Source organism: Euleptes europaea, chromosome 16 (assembly GCF_029931775.1).
Source record: "Euleptes europaea isolate rEulEur1 chromosome 16, rEulEur1.hap1, whole genome shotgun sequence".
Taxonomy (NCBI): domain Eukaryota; kingdom Metazoa; phylum Chordata; class Lepidosauria; order Squamata; family Sphaerodactylidae; genus Euleptes; species Euleptes europaea.
The window spans coordinates 49,766,330-49,786,486 of NC_079327.1; the positions used below are offsets into that span (position 1 = coordinate 49,766,330).

Consider the following 20,157-nt stretch of genomic DNA (forward strand, 5'->3'; position numbering starts at 1 on the left):
TTTCTTACTACTTTAGTTATTAATTTAGAGCTTGACTGAATAACTTCATAGTTCTAGTACTGCTAGACTTGTTTAAACCTTATTTTCAAGTCTCATACTAATAAAGGTATGAAGCTCTTTAGTTTCCATTTTAATTGCAGAATTCTTTAGTTATGGTATTGATACCCAAATTGGGGTCCAGGTTCGTTTCCTGGTGCTGTTTTTAGACCAATTACAACACACACAGTGGAAGAAAAGTAAAGTTTATTCGTGGTCACAAACAGAGTGATGCAAGGGAGTCATCTCCAAAACGTGTGTAAGGAAACAATAGATGTGCATTACAGTTTATACCTACATCAATTTGTCATTTCCTTGGTGTGACAAGACTTAATGTAACACATTGCATCTCATTTCCAACACCTTTCCATCCATAGTGTCAGGCTGTTATCTCGGTTTAGCTGTTTCCTTTCGTTCCTTTGCTGAACCGTCCAGACTTCAAGGACGGCTCCACATACCAAAGCCTGGGAACGCACTCCTGGGAAATAGTGCTCTGTTTATGCTTTGTAATCTCCCGCCGTTTCTATGCCTTATATTTCCAACTAACGAGCAAGACAACTCATAGCTGTCATCTTATCCTCAATGCACTGTATTGCCTATTTGACCAGTAAAAGCCATCTGCTTGGAATCTGATTGTCTCTGTGGTGATTTCTGGTTCTATGGGTCAAGAGCTCACATTATGACAGCTATGACCTTCATCACCCTTTTCATCAGTCAGGCTGGAGCCCAGGAGGGTTCGCCTGCCACTCGGATGGGAGCTAAGACAAAGCTGTCCGAGTGAGTTTACCGTGACTGGAGCCCCGTGTGGCTTGCCTGCCGCTCGGATGGGAGCTACGACAGAGCTCTCCGAGTGAGCCCGGTGTGGTTCACCCCGGTCCCGGTGGATCTGTTCCCCGGAGCTGGAGCCCTGGAAGGGTTTCCTCCTTGATACCTTCCTTTGAGGACGCCCTAGACAACGTTCATCGGGCAGAAGTGGAACGTAGCCGCCTGACTGGACTTGTACGGGCGCAGCGTGGAGGCCAGCGCCCGCCACGACCTCCTAGTGTCAGATTGTCTAGTGGAGGATGCTCAACTGGCCCGGTTGTGCGGAGCCGGGTTAAAAGCACTGGCAAAACGGATGGTTGCGCTCCTCCACGGAATGACCTCGACCACCGCTTCAATGGCCGGGATTGCTAAGCTGTCAACCCCCGTCTTTGGCGTCAACGCAGCGACCTTAGCGGTTCAGGTCCAGCCGCAACTGGATCTTCCGGATCAAGCCGGCTCTATTTCGGCATGGGAGCAGGAAGCTCTGCCACTAGTGACCACGACCCTGACCACCAAACTTGAAACGGATCAAGTTTTAGCGGATCATAAGGGGACCAAAGAGGACTTGCACTATGAGGAAACTCTCTGGACTGCAAACCTCCGAATCAGCCAACCCCGTCGCTTAGGTGATGCGGGCAAGGAAATGTTTTTGCTCCGACAGCACAATCGGGAACACATAGACCGGGTGGCCCACTTGCAGGGTCAAATGCACGTTTTGCTTCACGACAACGACTGCTTGCAGCAGATACAAGCCGACCCGGATGGCTCGGCCCCAGCTCCACAACCAGGGTCTCCTGATCAGGCTCAACCGCAGCAACCTGCGGCACCTCTGGGCGGAACGCCCATGTTGCCAGTAACTCTAGCAGTGCCTGTGGCGCCAGGAGACCCCAGAGCTCCCGTCCTGCCACCGCCAGGAAGTCCAGGGGCCCCGTTGCTTGGATCTACACCAGCACCCGTACTACCTCCAGTTCCATGGAGACCACCCAAACTGAAGATCTCTTTTGCCGGCTCGGCAGAGATACTACCTTGTCGGCGACCCAAGGTGAGGGGAGACCAAAAGCCTCCCCCCGAAGCCTCCGTTCCCTGCCCGCAGAGATCAGCACGGCCCCCTCGAGATCGCAAATCCCGATTCCAAAGGGGAGCTTGCCTCGTTTGCGGCGCGATGAACCACTTTGTTTCAGCATGTCCTCAACGCCTGGAACTCCCTCGACCGAATGCATTGCCCCGAGCTCGGGGACGACCTCAACGCAGAGGCACTGCGGCCACCCGCAGTACAGCACCGGGACGGCCCACACGCTCTGCACTTCCTACTTCTGCAGACCCCTCCGGGTCCTGGATTACAAGTGTCCCAGTGGGGGACAATTCTTCGTCTTCGGACAGGGATCCTCCCTGGGATACCCTAGCGTTAACCCTGGACTCGCTTCCTGATCTCTCACAAAACCGGGGAAGGTCTCAACGCGGAGGCGCCGCGGCCGCCCGCAGTACAACGCCAGGTCGGTTCACACCCTCTGCACTTCAGTTCAGAGACTCTCCCGATCTTCCTGTTTCTACAGACCCCTCCGGGTCTCGGATTACAAGTGCCCCAGTGGGGGACAATTCTCCATCTTCGGACGGGGATCATCTCCAGGATACCCCAGTGCTAAACCTGGACTCGCCTCTTGACCTGTCTAATAACCGGTCACAGTCTGCGGTGAATGGAACGTCCCCGCAGACCCCCGCAGTTTCTCCTGCAAAACCTACAAAACCGACGAAGGTGAAAGAAGTAGAACATACGGTGTATGTGGACGCAGTGTTGCAACACTATAAAGGGGGTCCCCAACTGCCTGTCAAGGCACTTATTGACTCCGGTTGCGCTCGCACTCTCATCAATGAGGCCACATTTGCAGCACTCAAAGTCAAGTCCGAGGCTTTACCAGCCCCCGTCCATTTTGCCCAAATGGATGGGAGCCATTTCAAAGGGGGCCCAGTTGATCATCGCACTATAGGGGTGGCGATTGGAATTGGCTCCCACTGGGAGCAAATAGACTTTACCATAGCCCCTATCCGATTTGAAGTGGTCCTGGGAATTAACTGGAGTAAAGGTCATAGTCCCAGTATAGACTGGGAGACGAACACGATCTCCTTTGCCAACCCCAAATGCGACCAGCACCGACAGCAAGTTGCGGTGCTGTCTCCACCCGCTTTGGCATTAATCTCCGAAGTCCCATCACCGCCATCCCTCCCTGATATATACCAGGACTTTGCGGATGTCTTTAACATTAAAGAATGTGATGCCTTACCCCCCCACCGGGCTACTGACTGTGCAATTGAAGTGGTGAAGGACTGCACATTAACCAAGAGTAAAATTTACCCAATGAGCACTTCCGAGCGCACTGTACTACGGGACTTTTTGGACAAAAACCTTGCCAGAGGGTTCATTCGCCCATCGAATGCTCCCAACTCAGCCCCCGCGTTTTTCGTCCGAAAAAAGGAGGGCGACCTACGCCTCTGCATTGACTTTCGAAAACTCAATGCAGTTACTCAAGCCAACGCCTATCCTATACCGCTAATTTCAGATATTTTGGGACAACTGCAAGAGGGACTTTCTCCAAATTGGACCTAGTAGAAGCCTACTACCGCGTCCGTATCCGCGAGGGGGACGAACACCTCACTGCCTTCTCTAGCTGTTTTGGAATGTTTGAATTCCTTGTGATGCCCTTCGGGTTAAAAGGGGCCCCGGGGGTTTTCATGCAACTCATCAACGAAATCCTCCATGATTTACTGTACCGCGGGGTGGTAGTTTATTTGGATGACATTCTTATTTATTCAAAAACCATGGACGAACACGTCACTTTGGTCCGAGAAGTTCTACACCGCCTACGCAATCGCCAACTCTTTGCAAAGCTGGCTAAATGTGAATTTCACCAGAGCAAAATAACTTTCTTGGGATATATTATCTCCCATCATGGCCTTAGCATGGACCCGGCCAAGGTCCAATCCGTCCTCGATTGGACTCCTCCCTCCAACCGCAAGCAAGTACAACAGTTTCTGGGCTTTGCTAATTTCTACCGCGAATTTATCCCTAACTTCGCCCAAATAGCGCTGCCCATCACCGACCTTCTGAAAACCAAGGGTAAAGAAAGCTCTGCTACATTACCCTCCGCTAAGTACTGTGGACTGATCAATACCAGACCGCCTTTGTAGCCCTCAAACGCCTTTTCACATCAGAACCTGTGCTACGGCACCCAGACCCAAATCGAATGTTCATTGTACAAGTCGATGCCTCCGACGTAGCTATGGGAGGGGCCCTACTCCAAAGAGGACCAGATGGTCTCCTTCACCCCTGCGCTTACTTCTCAAAGAAATTTGCACACTCCCAATTGAACTGGCCTATTTGGGAGAAAGAAGCCTCAGCTGTTCACCATGCACTTACTCTATGGCGACAATTCCTGGAAGGGTCTAAAGTCCCCTTCGAAGTTTGGACCGATCACAAGAATCTAGCCACCCTCACAGGAACCCATAAGTTATCCGCAAAACAACAGCGTTGGGCGGAATTCTTTGCTCAGTTTCGTTTTGTCCTGAAGCATGTCCCAGGAAAACAAAACGTCCTCGCAGATGCTCTCTCCCGGTTGCCTCAATACCCGGCGAAACTCGATCGGCCAACAAACTCTTTATTTACGCCCGCGCAAAGAGAAGCCCTGCCCGTACTGGCTGTACAAACCCGATCCCAGACGCTGCCCCAGCGAAAGCACACAGTAACCGGCGTGCAAACTCCTCCAGTCCTACTGACTGCCCAGCTGCCCCCGCAACGAAAACCCACGATGACCGGCGCTCCAGCTCCTCCAACCCAACCGGCCACCCAACCGCCTGCAGTCTGCGCACCACCGCACGTAAGCGCTTCCCCCTCGTCAACCCCCATAACTGCTCCTACTGCCGCTGTAAACAAGGGGGGGTCCCCGTCTCCGAATCTTTCTTAAATTCCCTTCGGGAACAATGCCTTATGGAACGCTCTAATCAAATCCTGCCTCCTGGTGTAATCGAACAAGGAGGCTCTTGGTACAAAGACTCGAAATTGTATGTGCCCAAAGCTCTCCGAAAAGACGTCTTACACTTGGCTCATGGAGTAAAGACAGCTGGACACTTTGGGTTCCTAAAGATCCTTCACCTGTTGCGCAGACAATTTTGGTGGGGGGGAATGCGTTCTGACATTGACTCTTTTATTCGCAGCTGTCCTATTTGCGCCACAGTCAAACGATCTCAAGGCAAGCCCCCAGGACTACTGCAACCACTTGAAATACCCTCCAAACCCTGGGAAGTGATTGCTATGGATTTTATGACGGATCTCCCTCTCAGTGGGGGAAAAACTGTATTATGGGTTATCACTGACTTATTTTCTAAGCAAATACATTTGGTTCCATGTGCGGGGATCCCCTCCGCTCAGAAGTTGGCCCGCCTCTTCGTGTCACATGTCTTTAGACTACATTCGTTTCCGCGCAAGATAATCTGCGACCGCGGAAGTAGTTTCGTTGCTAAGTTTTGGAAAGCTTTTCTCAAATTGGTGGGGGTGGAGCAGGGGTTGTCTAGTGCACACCATCCCCAAACGGATGGTCAAACCGAACATGTTAATGCTGTACTTGAATGTTATTTGCGCTGTTATGTCAACTACCACCAAGATGACTGGGTAGAACTGTTGCCTTTTGCGGAATATGCTTACAATAATGCTGTACATCAGTCCACAGGTTTCAGCCAGTTCTATGCGGTGTATGGACAGGACTTCGGTCCTATCACCCCAATAGAAGGTTTGGAGGGGGAGGGGGATGCCGACATTGCCTCTTGGGCACACACCCTCCGTACCACATGGCCCTGGCTGGTTAGCAACCTTGACCGAGCCAAGCGCAAATACAAGGCGCAGGCTGACAAGCATCTTTCCCCCGGTGGGGACCTGCAAGTGGGTAACCTGGTATACCTTTCCACCAAGAACCTGCGTTCCACCCGTCCGTGCCATAAGCTCAATGCTAAGTACATTGGCCCATTTCCCATCATTCGCATCATAAATCCTGTCACGGTGGAACTGTCTCTCCCCAAAGCCCTGAGGCGTGTGCACCCCGTTTTCCATATCAGCCTTCTAAAGCCCCATTTTGCTTCCCCGCAATGGCACCCGGAGCCGCCTCCTGAACAGCCCATAATGGTGGGGGGGGGAAGAACATTTCGAAGTCTCCAAAATCCTGGATTCCCACATACACCATGGGGCCTTGCAATACCTGATCCGCTGGAAGCACTTCTCCCCTGCCTATGACGAATGGGTTCGCGCACGGGATGTCTCCGCCCCCGAACTCGTCAACGCCTTTCACAATACCTACCCAGACAGACCAGCCCCCTTGCCGGATGGGAGGGGGCCTTAAGGGGAGCAGGATGTCAGGCTGTTATCTCGGTTTAGCTGTTTCCTTTCGTTCCTTTGCTGAACCGTCCAGACTTCAAGGACGGCTCCACATACCAAAGCCTGGGAACGCCACTCCTGGGAAATAGTGCTCTGTTTATGCTTTGTAATCTCCCGCCGTTTCTATGCCTTATATTTCCAACTAACGAGCAAGGCAACTCATAGCTGTCATCTTATCCTCAATGTACTGTATTGCCTATTTGACCAGTAAAAGCCATCTGCTTGGAATCTGATTGTCTCTGTGGTGATTTCTGGTTCTATGGGTCAAGAGCTCACCCATAGTTGGTCATCAGTTCCGCTCGTTTACTTGATCTCCAACACCTGTGTCTTTTCAATTTTGTTATTCCCTTTGAAGTACCCATTACAGTAACTGGTACTCATTTCTTCTTGGCCCCTCAGCTACCTCATCCTACTCTTTTCCTTTCTGTTCACACAAAGATTCCTCTTTCCTAGCCCGAATATAGTTCTTGGCAGTCACTAACCAATTCTAACATACTGTAATAAAGCATACCATGCATGCACACAGCATTGATGTTTATAATAATTCCTACCATTTTACTACATAATCAGTATAATCAAGAAAATGAAGAATTGACGTCATTTGGTTTCAAAAGAACAATGGCTATTAATCAAACAGGTTAACAGTAATGCAGTTCAGTGGATTTATTTGAAATTTTGTGTACGTTGCATTTGATAAATTTATTTGATTTATTTAAAATAAATCAAGACCAGAAGTTTAATTATAAAATCAAAACAAGAGGCATAAAGAGCTATATATTTGTGACATGACTTTTTTAAAAAAAATAGCACTAATCAGACATTTATCTACGCTCTCAGTTTCCATACATAATAAAACCAGTTATTGTTCTCTTTGTAGAAAGAGATTAATGGATAGTATGTACAAATAAGTGGAAATAAGTACTGAATACAGAGGTGACAAAGAAGAAAAGACCACTTTAATGTTAATTAAAATTTCTAGAAAATCTATTTTCTACATGAATTAAAGGGACACTTGGTGTCTTTATCAATAATGTAGGTAAGTGTTTGCTTTACCAGCAGCTGACTTAATGACTTTTTTCTCTCTCACACACACAGTTTTAACACAGTGATATGAAACGACTCTGCACTTTCTAAGCAAAACTAAACTGCTGTTATAATTAGAGTTGTGAATGCCGGGGTGGGAGGGGAGAGAAAACATTTAGGAGAAAAAGTGTTGTTTTCAGTTGTTGTTTTTTCCTGAGGCCTTTTCCTGGTTTTTTTTGTGGAAAAATTGGAAATTTTGGGAAGTCCTAAAAAACCCTCCTATGAAATATTTTCTCCTTTAAAATGAGTGAAATGTTTTAAAAGACAAACTAAGCGTGCTGTAGATATATACAACTCTTAGATCTGCATGAAGGGAGCATGCAGGGCTTTCATTGCTTCTCAGCAGTTGCATGCCTTCTGTTGTCCTTTTGACCAGATGTGCTTGACCTTTTCACCTCTCCCTCATACCACCGTAACACATTTACCGACAGACTGGGTAAGAAGGATCTTAATTGCCTACCTTGCAGGGGGGAGAAAAAGATCAGAAGGAGGTAGGGCACAAACTGAGAAGTTAGCTGTCTTTAACCAGATAGCAAAAATTAAGGTACATGTGCTAAGACAGTATGGGGTGCATCAGCTTGTAGTTTTCTTTCAAGTATTGGGTATATTAACCAATGTGCTTGTACAAAACTGAGGCATTGATAACTTTTAAATTGCAGAAACATGTTTGCTGTTGCAATGTTATATGCTAAGTAAGTTGTAAATGATGTTTTATGTTAAAGCAGTAAAATTAGTTTAGGTTTTATAGGACAGTAATATTGCATATATTTCAGTTTTTCCCAAAATTCCCAGGGTTTTTTCCGGGGTGGTGGGGGGAATGATTTTTTTCCATGGCATCAAAATTTCTGAAAATTTTACATCTCTAGTTATAATTTTTTTAATTAATGAGAATGAGTAAGTTATGTTTAATTTCCTTTAGCAAAAAGTTTTCTAACATAAAAATGATCATAGGACTTGCATTTTGAGAGACTAGAAATGTTAAATGGAAAATACTCCAATTACATTGTATAACCATATATGAACAAATGTTTTCAGCCTCTTTTTTCATGTAGGTCAAAACATATTGACAACAGAATTCTGAATTCTGAATTTTCAAAAATGCATCTGTAACTTGTAATAATGGTGAAAAATGCCACCCTTGGCTAGGTGAATCTAGATTCTTTTGCTTGTTGATGTACATTCACTATGCTGATTGAAGGAAGATAGTTTAATGATTTTGTGTTTTGCTGTTTTCATTGTGGTTTGTTGTGCTCAAAAATAGAAGTGGAAGATTGGAAAGATTTTTTCACCTGTAATCAACAAGTGTTATAGCAGTTGCATTTGGAAGATAAGCATAAAAAAACTACTGAAGGCAAGCATCAGAAAAATCAATATCCTGTCACTATCATGCTACTGTGGACCATGAATGAAACATTAGACTTTTTTCATATAACCATAGAGGGACTCAAAGTAGTGTCCCTGTAGATTCTTATTAGTTCGCCATCCATTCAGTGGAGAAGCAGCTAACAGACCAAAGTTTTATCTTAGCAGATCAAAGCTGGTGACATACTTCATGGAAGGTACCATCAGTTTATCTAATTCTCACCATGGCCAAATCTGTGGATACTTAAATCCAGAGATAGAGGCCATTGACAGACCAGATAAATCTTTCTTCAAACCTGGAGAAAGCTCCAGATTTGCAGAAAAATCTGAAATCTTTAAAAAAAAAATCAAGGTTAATTCCCCCCATTAATAGATGCATCACCTAAAGCTTTAAGAAATGAATACCCTCAGTGGCCATTGCTAGGTAACCACAATTGTCAGCCTTCCAGCTTTGGTTTCTGTCACCAAAAGGCAGGCAGAGGGGGCTCTTTCCAGGGCTGTTTTGGCCTTTGAGGGAAGACTCACCAGGGCCACCAGCAACCACCAGGCGACTTTATACCATGTGACTTCCATGACTCACCCAGGCCTGGCTGCTCACTACTGTTCAACAGCAACCACATCACAAAGCCAGTGTGGTAGAGTAGTTAGAGTTTCAAACATAGATCGGGGAGACCCAGGTTTGAATTTCCATTTTGCTATGGAAACTCACTGTGTGATCTTAGGCTAGTCACACACTCTCAGCGTAACCTACTGCACAGGGTTGTTGTGAAGATAAAATGGAGGAGAATGATGTAAGATGCTTTGGGTCTCCATTAGGCGTGTGCATATCAATAAACCCAAACCAAAAATACACCCGAAATTAGCTATTTCAGTAAATTTCCAGTTCAGGTTTACCGAAAGCACAAACCTAGGAAGAAAGCTGAAGACGAATAGGAAATACTGGAAAAAGTCGAATAATTACTCGGCTTTTTCTGGGCCCTGGGTGTGTGTTCATTTTTGGAGATAAAGCCCCCAAATTCACAGCATAGCTTGAAGGGACTGTTCTTGCACAAACCCCAAGTTTTGGTGAAGATTGGGTCAGGGGGTCCGGTTTTATGGGGTTCAGAAGGGGTTGCCTCCCCCTCCTCCATTGAGAATCATTGCAAAGTTTTGCATTGGTTGTCAATGGAGGACTGGGGGCAGCCCCGGACCTTCAAGCTACGCTGTGAATTTGGGGGCTCTACCTCCAAAAATGCCGCCCCTGGAGAATTTTAAATACACTGACCTTTTTAGACTTGTATTGTCAGAAATGGCTGCCAGTCTGCTTCCTCCCTCCCTCATGGTCGAGTGCAAGGTTGCTGTTAATTATGGGCGATTTGAGTTTTCCCACACTTGTAATGGCCGCTTCCTTCCTTCCTTAAGAACCAAGTACTGGGCCCAGCCAGTGGCCAGCACTGCACAAATGGGTCCGACAACCAACATAAAATCAATAGAATCATAGAGTTGGAAGGGACCACCAGGGTCATCTAGTCCAGCCTCCTGCACAATGCAGGAAATTCACAACTACCTCCCCCCACCCCCCCAGTGACCCCTACTCCATGCCCAGAAGATGGCCAAGATGCCCTCCTTCTCATGATCTGCCTAAGTTCATAGAATCAGCATTGCTGACAGATGGCCATCTAGTGTCTGCTTAAAAACCTCCAGGGTAGGAGAGCTTACCACCTCCCTAGGAAGCCTCCCAAGGAAGCCTGAGGAACTCCTCTAACTGTTAGAAAATTCTTCCTAATGTCTAGACAGAAACTCTTTTGATTTAATTCCAACCCGTAGGTTCTGGTCCGACCTTCTGGAGCAACAGAAAACAACTCAGCACCATCCTCCACATGACAGCCATTCAAGTACTTGAAGATGGTTATCATATCACCTCTCAGCCTTCTCCTCTTCAGACTAAATATACTCAGCTCCTTCAACCTTTCCTCTTAGGACTTGGTCTCCAGACCCCTCACCGTCTTTGTTGCCCTCCTCTGGACACGTTCCAGTTTGTCTACATCCTTCTTAAATTGGGGTTCCCAAAACTGAACACAGTACTATAGGTGAGGTCTAACCATAGCAGAATAAAGTGATACCATCACTTTGCGTGATCTGGACACTATACCTCTGCTGATCCAAGCACAAGATCACATTTGCCTTTTTAAGCTACTGCATCACACTGCTGACTCATGTTCAGTGTTTGGTCTATTAAGACCCCAAGATCCTTTTCGCACACACTACTGCTAAGACAAGTTTCCCCCATCCTATAATTATACATTTGATTTCTCCTACCTAAATGCAGAACTTTACATTTATCTTTTTTGAAGTGCATTTTATTAGTTTTATCCCAATTCTCCAGCCTGTCAAGATCATCCTGTATCCTGGCTCTGTCTTCTGCCATATTTGCTACTCCTCCCAATTCAGTATCCTGCAAATTTAATAAGCATCCCCTCCATTCCTTCATCCAAATCATTTATAAAGATGTTGAACAACACAGGGCCCAGCACAGATCCCTGAGGCACTCCACTAGTCACTTCTCTCCAAGTGGATGAGGAACCATTAACAAGCACTCTGAGGTTCTCCAGCAAACCTCGGCAATCCCAAAAAGTCACTCGTTCAGACAGGCAGGTCTAAAGCATGTAAACATTTATTCAAGAGCCGCAGGTACAGCATAAGCAATCCACAGGTTCAAAGCTGCTAATGACCATCCATTCTACAAAGTATAACTTTAAGCACAAAGCAACCCCAGGTGCAAGATCAAGCAGGCCTGGGAATTGGGAGATAACAGTGCCTGGTGGGAAGCAGGGAGTGAGCAAGCCAAAATACTGAAGTTGCCTGCTTACGACTCAAGGTCAGAGCAGGGGGTGGGGAAGGCAGGGAGCGGGGATAGTTTGAACAGCTCAGGGAAACAAAACCGAAAGATGCTCTTGAACAGAAATGGGCCTAACTCATGTCAAGAGCCTGCCTGGACCGCATGACTCCTGACACACTCTTTGGATGCGATCTGTCAAGCAATTATAGATCCAACTAACAGTAATAGGATCTAAACCACATTTTCCCAATTTGTCAACAATAGTATTATGTGGAACCTTATCAAAAGCCTTACTGAAATCAAGATAAACAATGTCTACAGCAGTCCCCCAATCCAGCAAGGTAGTAACTTTCTCAAAAAAGGAGATAAGATTAGTCTGACATGACTTATTCTTGAGAAACCTGTGCTGGCTCTTAGTAACAAGATCCATCCTTTCTAAATGCTCAAGGACTGACTGATGATTTGTTCAAAACCTTTTCCTGGTATAGAAGTCAAGCTGATGGGTTGGTACTTACCTGGATCCTCCTTTTTCCCCTTCGTGAAGATGGGGACTACATTTGTCCGCCTCCAAACTTCTAGCACCTCACCTGTTCTCCAAGAATTCTCAAAAATAATGGACAGAGGCTCAGAAATTACATCTGCAAGTTCTTTGAGACCTTTTTAGTACATCATGCAACTGAGCCAAATGTAGCCAGACAGCCAGAATTACCCAGAATATTTTCCAGGGGGAGGGAAGGAAGGAAAGCTGAAGATGGGGGCAGATAAAGGTAGGTTGGTTGGTGGGTGGGAAGGAGAGAAGGAAGCATGAAAAGAGAGAGGCTATTGGGGCTTTCAGAGATAGGAAAGAGGAGGGAGAAATGAAATGACCCCCCCCCCCAGTTGTTGTGGATCCTCCACTTGTTATGATATATTTTTGTTGATGAAGGGAACACAGCTTTCCACAAAACCTTCAAGATAAAATATTGGAATGGTTGCGTGTGGGCAAATATTGTGTCAGTTGCATCATAATAATGTATTCAGGTAAGCTAAGATAGTGACATTTCACATAAGTAGTGTAGTTTGAACGATTCGTTTTATTTTACCTTTACAAAGCACTAAGTTTGTGTTTACTACTGTACAGAATAGATTTTATATAGATTTATGTAGACTATTTACAGTCCACATAAAAAGAGGTTAAGGATAAACTATACAAGTGGTAAAGAATATTTAGGTAGCAATGGAGGGCACAGATAAGGTGAAGTTAGGGTAGTTTAGAAAAAATCTTTGGAAAATTGGAAGTGGAATAGAAGTGTTTGAACTTGGTAGGTAAAGGACATGGACATGAGTGAGAGAAGAGATGGAGGGCCAACAGTTCATGAGTTTGTGTGAATTAGAAGCTAGTAGACAAGGCAGGACGTTGTCATAGGTGGTAAGTATAAGAATCCTATTTAGGGTTTACCAGATTATAGCTGGCCAGCAGTATAAGGACTTTAGAAAAGGAGTGAGAAAGAATTGTAAATACTGGAAGAAACATTCTGAATTGCTTTGAGAAGAAAGATTTTTAAGAGGACCTTAAAATGATGTCCACAGGTGTTTTAGGACTGGCTGCAGAGAAGAAAAAATTGATCTTTTATGTTTAGCAAAAGGAATACAATCTACACTTCCCATCTTCCCTGCCTGGCCCATTCCCATAGAAAGTTCTCCTATAGGCCACACAGCTTACTGTCTTGTCCATACATCCTGAGTTAAAAAGAGGTAAGAGCCTAACCCAAATAATTTGTTTAAAGAGAAAAACATTGTGTTCTTTAAAACCTAAGGGGGTGAAGGACTGCTGTTATACAGTATATATATATATATATATATATATATATATATATATATATATATATATATATATATATAGTATACAGTATATATATAATATACAGTAAGAAGTCAGTTCTTTAACTTTCCAACATTACCTATCTCCATTGTTCCATCTGAAGGTATGAGGGAATAAAGGGAATCAGTGTTAATGTGGAAACCTACTGTTCACATGACAGCCCTTCCTATTATGAGTAGACTTCTCTCAAGAGAAAAAGAGAGAGCCCACAAAATGAATAAAGTTTCACAGGCTTCCAGAAACCAGAACTAGCATTCATAACAATTCCAAAGCTCATGATATTACTGAATGTAATTCCATTTTTTAATTAAAGCCCCTGAAAATATCATTATTGAACATTATTGAGTGAAAACATCATAGAAACTGGTGTGGGTGAACACGATGTCTTAGTATGGAGTTTGTAAAAAGAAGAGATCCAAATCATTTGTTGAAATTATGAGGGTATCAGAATGCAAAATGATTACCTGCAGCAACTGAGTTTCCTGAGTTTTGTATGTTAGGGACGGTTTGCTGTGTTGTTCTAATTAGAGGGAAAGCTTACTGATTGTAGGGACCATATCACTCCAGTCTTGTTCCAGCTACACTGGCTTCTAGTTTGCTTCTGGGCTCAATTGAAGGTGCTGGTATTGATCTTTAAAGCCCTGTATGGCCTGGGCCCAACTTACCTTAACAGCGCATTCCTGACGGAATGTCTGCACCAGGCTTAGGAGGCAACGCAGCAGCGCTGCCTCCTAAGGAGGTTTTGACCTGGCCGAAACCTCTGCCTTGTGCCAAAAATCCATGCAACCCTCATAGGGCTGCACAGGAGATACGCCACCTGAAAGATGGCGTATCTTGGCCGGAAAAAAGGGGGTGTTCCTGAGCTGTAACTTCTCAGGAGGCTGCGTAACGGTGGCCCCGTCCCCCAGCCGGCGCCGTGACGACCCAGGAATGCCTCCCAAAGGCCGCTGCGGCCTTTGCCGGCATCCGGTTCTGTCAGCGTTCGGGCCCGGTGCTGCCACGGCAGCAACTGGCATCAGCCCTGCATGCCAGCGCTGGGGCCACCAATGCCAGTATTCGCCGCCCAGATGCTGGCACTGTGGAGCCTTGCGCTGGTGTAGGCCTTCACCGGCCTCCAAAGGCCTTTGGTCCCTGCCACCAGTGCATGTCAGGAATGTGCTGTCAGGACTGCTTTCTCCCATATGAACCTACCCGTTTACTGCAGTCATCCTCAGAGGCCCTACTTCTGTTGCCCCTGCCATCTGATGCTAGATGTGTGGCAATCCAAGAAAACAGCTTTCTTAGTATTTATTTATTTTAAATAATAATAAATACAGAAGGTGAAAAACAGAACAGATAAAACTGAGATTATTACTACACATAAAAGTATTTAGCAAATTCAAAACAAGGACACATTTAAAAAGAATAAAATAGAATAAACATGCTTAATATACAATAGAAAACAAGACATTTCTTCAGAGTACTTACAAAATTCAAAAATAGCTTAGATAATGGTCAAACATATCATATAAAAATAGTTAAACCAATAAGCGGGGTACGTAAGCCAGTGTGATTATATCTATATCTATAATTATTTCTATTCATTTCTATATACGATTAGTTTCTAGATGATTTAAGTAAATACTTTAAATATATTAATAGATTATATTTTTCTACTCTATGATCAAGAGTTACGTCATTGTCTATAATATCCAGACAATACACACAGAGAATATAATCACTCCCTCAAACTATATTTTGAGCACAGTATAAGTAATATGATTTCCATTTAACATAAGATTCTTTACTTGGTCTTTTGTTCACATAGTTTGTCAATTTTGCCATATTCTGCAATTTTGGTTTTCCAGTCCTCTAGATCTGGACATTCTTCTAACTTCCATTTTGTTGCTAAGATAGCTCTGGCTGCTGTTACCATATACTTGAACAATTCTACTGAAGTTTTTGTGATACCTATTTGTGTAGTTCCCAACAGCAGATTTTTCGAGTCCTTTGAAAATCTAACCTTTAAGATTTTCTGTATTTCTGCATGTACCTCCTTCCAATACTTCTTGACTCTAGACTCTATTCCAAGATCACCACATATAATAAAACGTGCCTTCAGTCTCCTGGCATTTCCAGCATTTTTGCTAGCTCTCACCCAGCACAATTGTTTAGAATAATTAGATCTCTCATGTCCTTGCATGGACAATCAAACTTAAATCTAGGCTGGATTACTGTAACTTGCTCTACATAGGGCTGCTTTTGAGACTGATCTGGAGGCTCCAGCTGGTGCAGAGTGCCGCAGCGAGGCTCCTTATGGGGTCTTCGCCATGAGATTATACAACACCAGTGCGAAAACAGCTGCACTGAAAAACAGCTGCACTCCAGCTGGAGTATTGGATCAGGTTCAAGATGCTGGTTTTGACCTTTAAAGCCTTACACAGTCTGGGACCATCATACCTGTGGGACCACATCTCCTGGTATGCCCACAGTGTGCTCTTCGCTCTACGAATAACAATCTACTGGTGGTCCCTGGCCTGAAGAGTGTGCGGCTGTCCTCTACAAGGGCCAGGGCTTTTTCAGCCTTAGCCCCAGCCTTGTGGAACAGTCTCCCTGGTGACATTGGGGCCCTGTGGGACCTTAAGGAGTTCCTCAGGGGCCTGTAAAACAGAACTGTTCCACCAGGCCTATAACTGAGGGTAGCCGCGAGTTGTTCATCGTTGCTGGCCTCCCCACCTCCCCCACTACTGCCATCTGTGGGAGTTCAACCTGCTTGTTCGGCCCATATTGGTTACTGTTGTCTATTGCATGCCATCTTGTTTTTATGGTTAAACAGGTATTGTGGGTTAAACAACTAAATTGTGGTTTTTTAATTCAATGTTTTATGGTTTTAAGTGAATTTTAGAGGTTGTTACCCGCCTTGAGTCCTGTTTGACTGGGAATGAGGGCAGGCTATAAATATGAATGAATGAATAAATAAATATAATCTTTATTCATCTTCTGAATAGCTTTTGGTCTCATATACCATTGATAGAACATCTTATACCAATTTTCTCTTAACAATGGACAGGCGGTAAATTTTATGTCTTTTGACCATAAGGTCTCCCATTGTTGCAGCAGTATTTCTTCCCCTAAATTCTGCATCCATTTCACCATACATGACTTGACTTGCTCTGTTTCCATGTCATATTGAAGCAGCAGTTTATAGATTATTACCAACTAGGGTTGCCAATCTCCAGGTACTAACTGGACATCTCCTGCTAATACAACTGATCTCCAGCCGATAGAGATCAGTTCACCTGGAGAAAATGGCCACTTTGGCAATTGGGCTCTATGGCATTGAAGTCCCTCCCCAAACCCCGCCCTCCTCAGGCTCCACCCCCAAAACCTCCCACCGGTGGCAAAGAGAGACCTGGCAACCCTATTCCTATTTCCACTTTACCCTGAGAAGTAGGTTAAACGAAGTATGTGTGACTGGCCTAGGGTCATCCAGCAAGCTTCCATGGCAGAGTTGGGGATTCATATCTGGGCCTCCTAGATTCTGTTGTGGCACTCTAACCATTATACCACACTGGCTATCTCAGTACAGTCTTAAAGGACTTCACTGTTTCTGTGTGTTGCATTTGGTAGTTATTGAATGCATGGAAGATGCATAGTTACTATAGTGATTAGACAACTTATTATACTGAAGATACATTTGTAGATTTATTAGAGTTGCATGCTGGTCTGCTCTTCTGCAAATGATGGGAGGAAATATATATATAAGCAACAATACGGTACACTTATGAAACTTATGAAAGCCTGTATTGTGAAAACCTTCATTGTTGCAATATATTTAGGTTCTAATATGTTTTATAAAACACTTCATAAAGTACTTCACTTTATAAAGTCATGGTATGGCCACTGGAGCTAGGAAGCTTATTTACATAATCCAGTAAGGCACTGTTAAAATAGCCTTTAAAAGATTGTGCACTGATTCCGTAATCCAAGTTTCAGGTGGATAAATTCAAATTGGAAAAAATAAGAAGAGGAACAAGTATTGATCCATGGTATGGTCAATGAAACAAACAAAAATAGCCATACCTTCTAAGATCCCTTTGTGACTCAGGTCTACAAATGTTAGAATAAATGCATGTAAGCTGCCTACTAATAAGTAGGGTTGACAACTCTGGGTTGGGAAATACCTAGAGATTTTGGGGGTGGAGCCTGGAGAGGGTTGGGTTTGGTGAAGGGTGTAACCTCATTGGTATATAATGCCATAGAGTCCATCCTCCAAAGCAGCCATTTTCTTCAGAGGAACTCATCTCTGTCATCTGGAGATCATTTGTGATTCTGGGAGATTTCCAGGCCCTATCTGAAGGCTGGCAACCCTACTAATAAGGCTAGGTTAGGTGTTACAGAGAAAATACTATGCATTTGCCTTATTTTAAAGCATTCACATTAGCAATGCATCAACAATTTTAAACAAATGGGGAATACATGGAAGGTATTATATCGTTTAAGTTGATGCTGCAGTAGTCAGGTTTGGGGGAATTATTCTGAAACATTAGAGATAATCACAGCTGAAGATAATGGATGAGTTAGCATCCAATATTTCCTGGTAATCCTGGTGGACTAATTGCTTTCATGACCAGATTCTGCAGTGCCACTTTGGACCCAGTGAGAAATGTTTCTGTGTATCATATATTATAAGTTTTCTGCAACTAGACAATAATCATTCCCTGTAGTATATATCATTGCTTCATTTACATGAATCATCCACATTTAATAAAAAATAAGCTGTTATCTTTTCCCTCTTGTTCCTCCAACAAGATATTCTTCACTCTGGATATGCGTTAGAAGCTTTTGCAGTGATTCTTGTCTTCTCATAATGTGACCAAAATACAATAGCCTCGGTTTAGTCATTTTAGCCTCTAGGGACAGTTCAGGCTTGATTTGATCTAGAACCCACTTATTTGTTGTTCTGGCAGTCCACAGTATCTGTAATACTCTCCTCCAACACTATATTTCAAAGGAATCTACTTTCACACCCATACTTAGTAATAGGGAATACTATGGCATGAATTAACTTGACTTTGGTTGCCAGTGACACAGCCTTACACTTAAGAATCTTTTCTAGCTCCTTCATGGCTGCCATTCTCAGTCTCAGTATTGCATCACTACAATTTCATAACTGTGACAACAACATATGAAGTGACACAGAGCCACAGAGTTCTAGACTGAGGACCTTATATAAAGTCTTCATGGATTGTGATAAAACAAGAGTTTTGCATACCTCTAAAATCTAATGCATATATCCTAGCATAAGCTATTGTGTTTATGACTGAAGCTCATTTCATTATATACATACAAATGGTAATTCAGTTGTCGTGTGTGCTTGTTCAGAGAGAGAGAGAGAGAGAGAGAGAGAGAGAGAGAGAGAGAAATGTATACAGGCCAAAAGGCCATGAAATGCAAGTGGTCCAGATGCCTTTTGGCTCCACCATTTACTTCCCCCACCCCAACTTTGTGTGTGCCTACGTTTAAGTAAATTTTAGCTGCCAACTGCAAACACTTTGTGCATTTGAGGAAAAGGACTTTAGTGCAAAAGCTTATAAATCTGTTAGTTCTTAGATGCCATAAAATGCTCTTTGTTAATTTTGGTGCATAAGACTTATATGACTACCTCTCCAGGTCTGTGATGGATATTAGAAGCCACTTGTGTGGGTGGACAGATCAGGTTGTATTAAAATGTATAGCATAATTACAGTCTAGGAAATGCAAGTCTTTGTAATATTTATGTTGCTTGTACTTATACTGCATAATATTATATTTATGTGTTTACATGTATAAACTATATAACAGTATGTATACACACTGTTAAGTTTTTTTTTTCAGTTTACCTTCCTGCAACATTGTCTGCTGCCATTGATCTGTATTGTTGCTTAGCAAATTCAGAAGTTCTTCAACTGAGAATACATTAGATTATGCGACAAATAAGGTTAAACTCATTTTGGATGGAAATAAAGTTTGACTTTTTTTAATTACTCTTTTTATCCATAGGGTTGGTTGATATGTGAAGAGCAGACGTGCCAAAATCGTATGCGTCGACTTCCACTTCGCTTTTCCCGGAATGGTCCTCTCTGCCCTGCATGTAAGAAAGCTGTTGTTAGACAAGAGGTAGGAATGAAAGCCAGCTGGATAAATGTCCCATTCTAAGAACAATAAGTATAATAACTGTACTAAATCATTCACAGCCAAAAGTATTTCCTAGAAAAGGTATTCTGTTTCCTATATATAATTCAGTGAAATCCTTGGGGTTGGGAGAACACAGTACAACTGTGTCAGGTTACAAGGGAAGACGTTAACTCCCTTCATGCACTTTCCTGATAAGTAGGAGACTGACACATTTTATGGTTAATAATCCAGCTATGTTGTGCTTCTTAGAGCTGAGACAACTTGTGATATCCATGCTAGCCTTTCCTACAAGCCCACCTTAGCACTCTATCCACAACAGGGTTTGTTAGTATTTGTCCATGCTAACCCTATAGTTTGACCATTTCATATTTTCCTGTGCCTTTTCTTCCATTAAACACTGTTTGTTCAAAATTTTGATATTTAACCCACTCCATTTTACATAATTTGTAAACTTTTTGGACTAGAAATTCCGGATTGTGCTGATGTAAAAGTGAAGTATTATGTCTTTTTCAGCTGATGGCGGACAGAGAAATTGTACCTATGCTACAGTTCTCCATTGAGATTATTAAAATTTGTTTCACCATTAATAGGTTTGTGTGCTTTAAAAAGCATTTATGAATT

General features: G+C 43.7%; 1 protein-coding gene across 1 annotated transcript in view; it reads left to right on the top strand.

Annotated features, from left to right (window-relative positions):
• Window positions 1–20,157, top strand: part of POLA1 (DNA polymerase alpha 1, catalytic subunit) — a 413,999-nt gene that overhangs the window by 262,125 nt on the left and 131,717 nt on the right. The window contains exon 35 of the mRNA XM_056861806.1: window positions 19,402–19,518. Within this exon, the coding sequence (XP_056717784.1) occupies window positions 19,402–19,518 (117 nt within the window). The remainder of the gene's footprint in view (window positions 1–19,401; window positions 19,519–20,157) is intronic.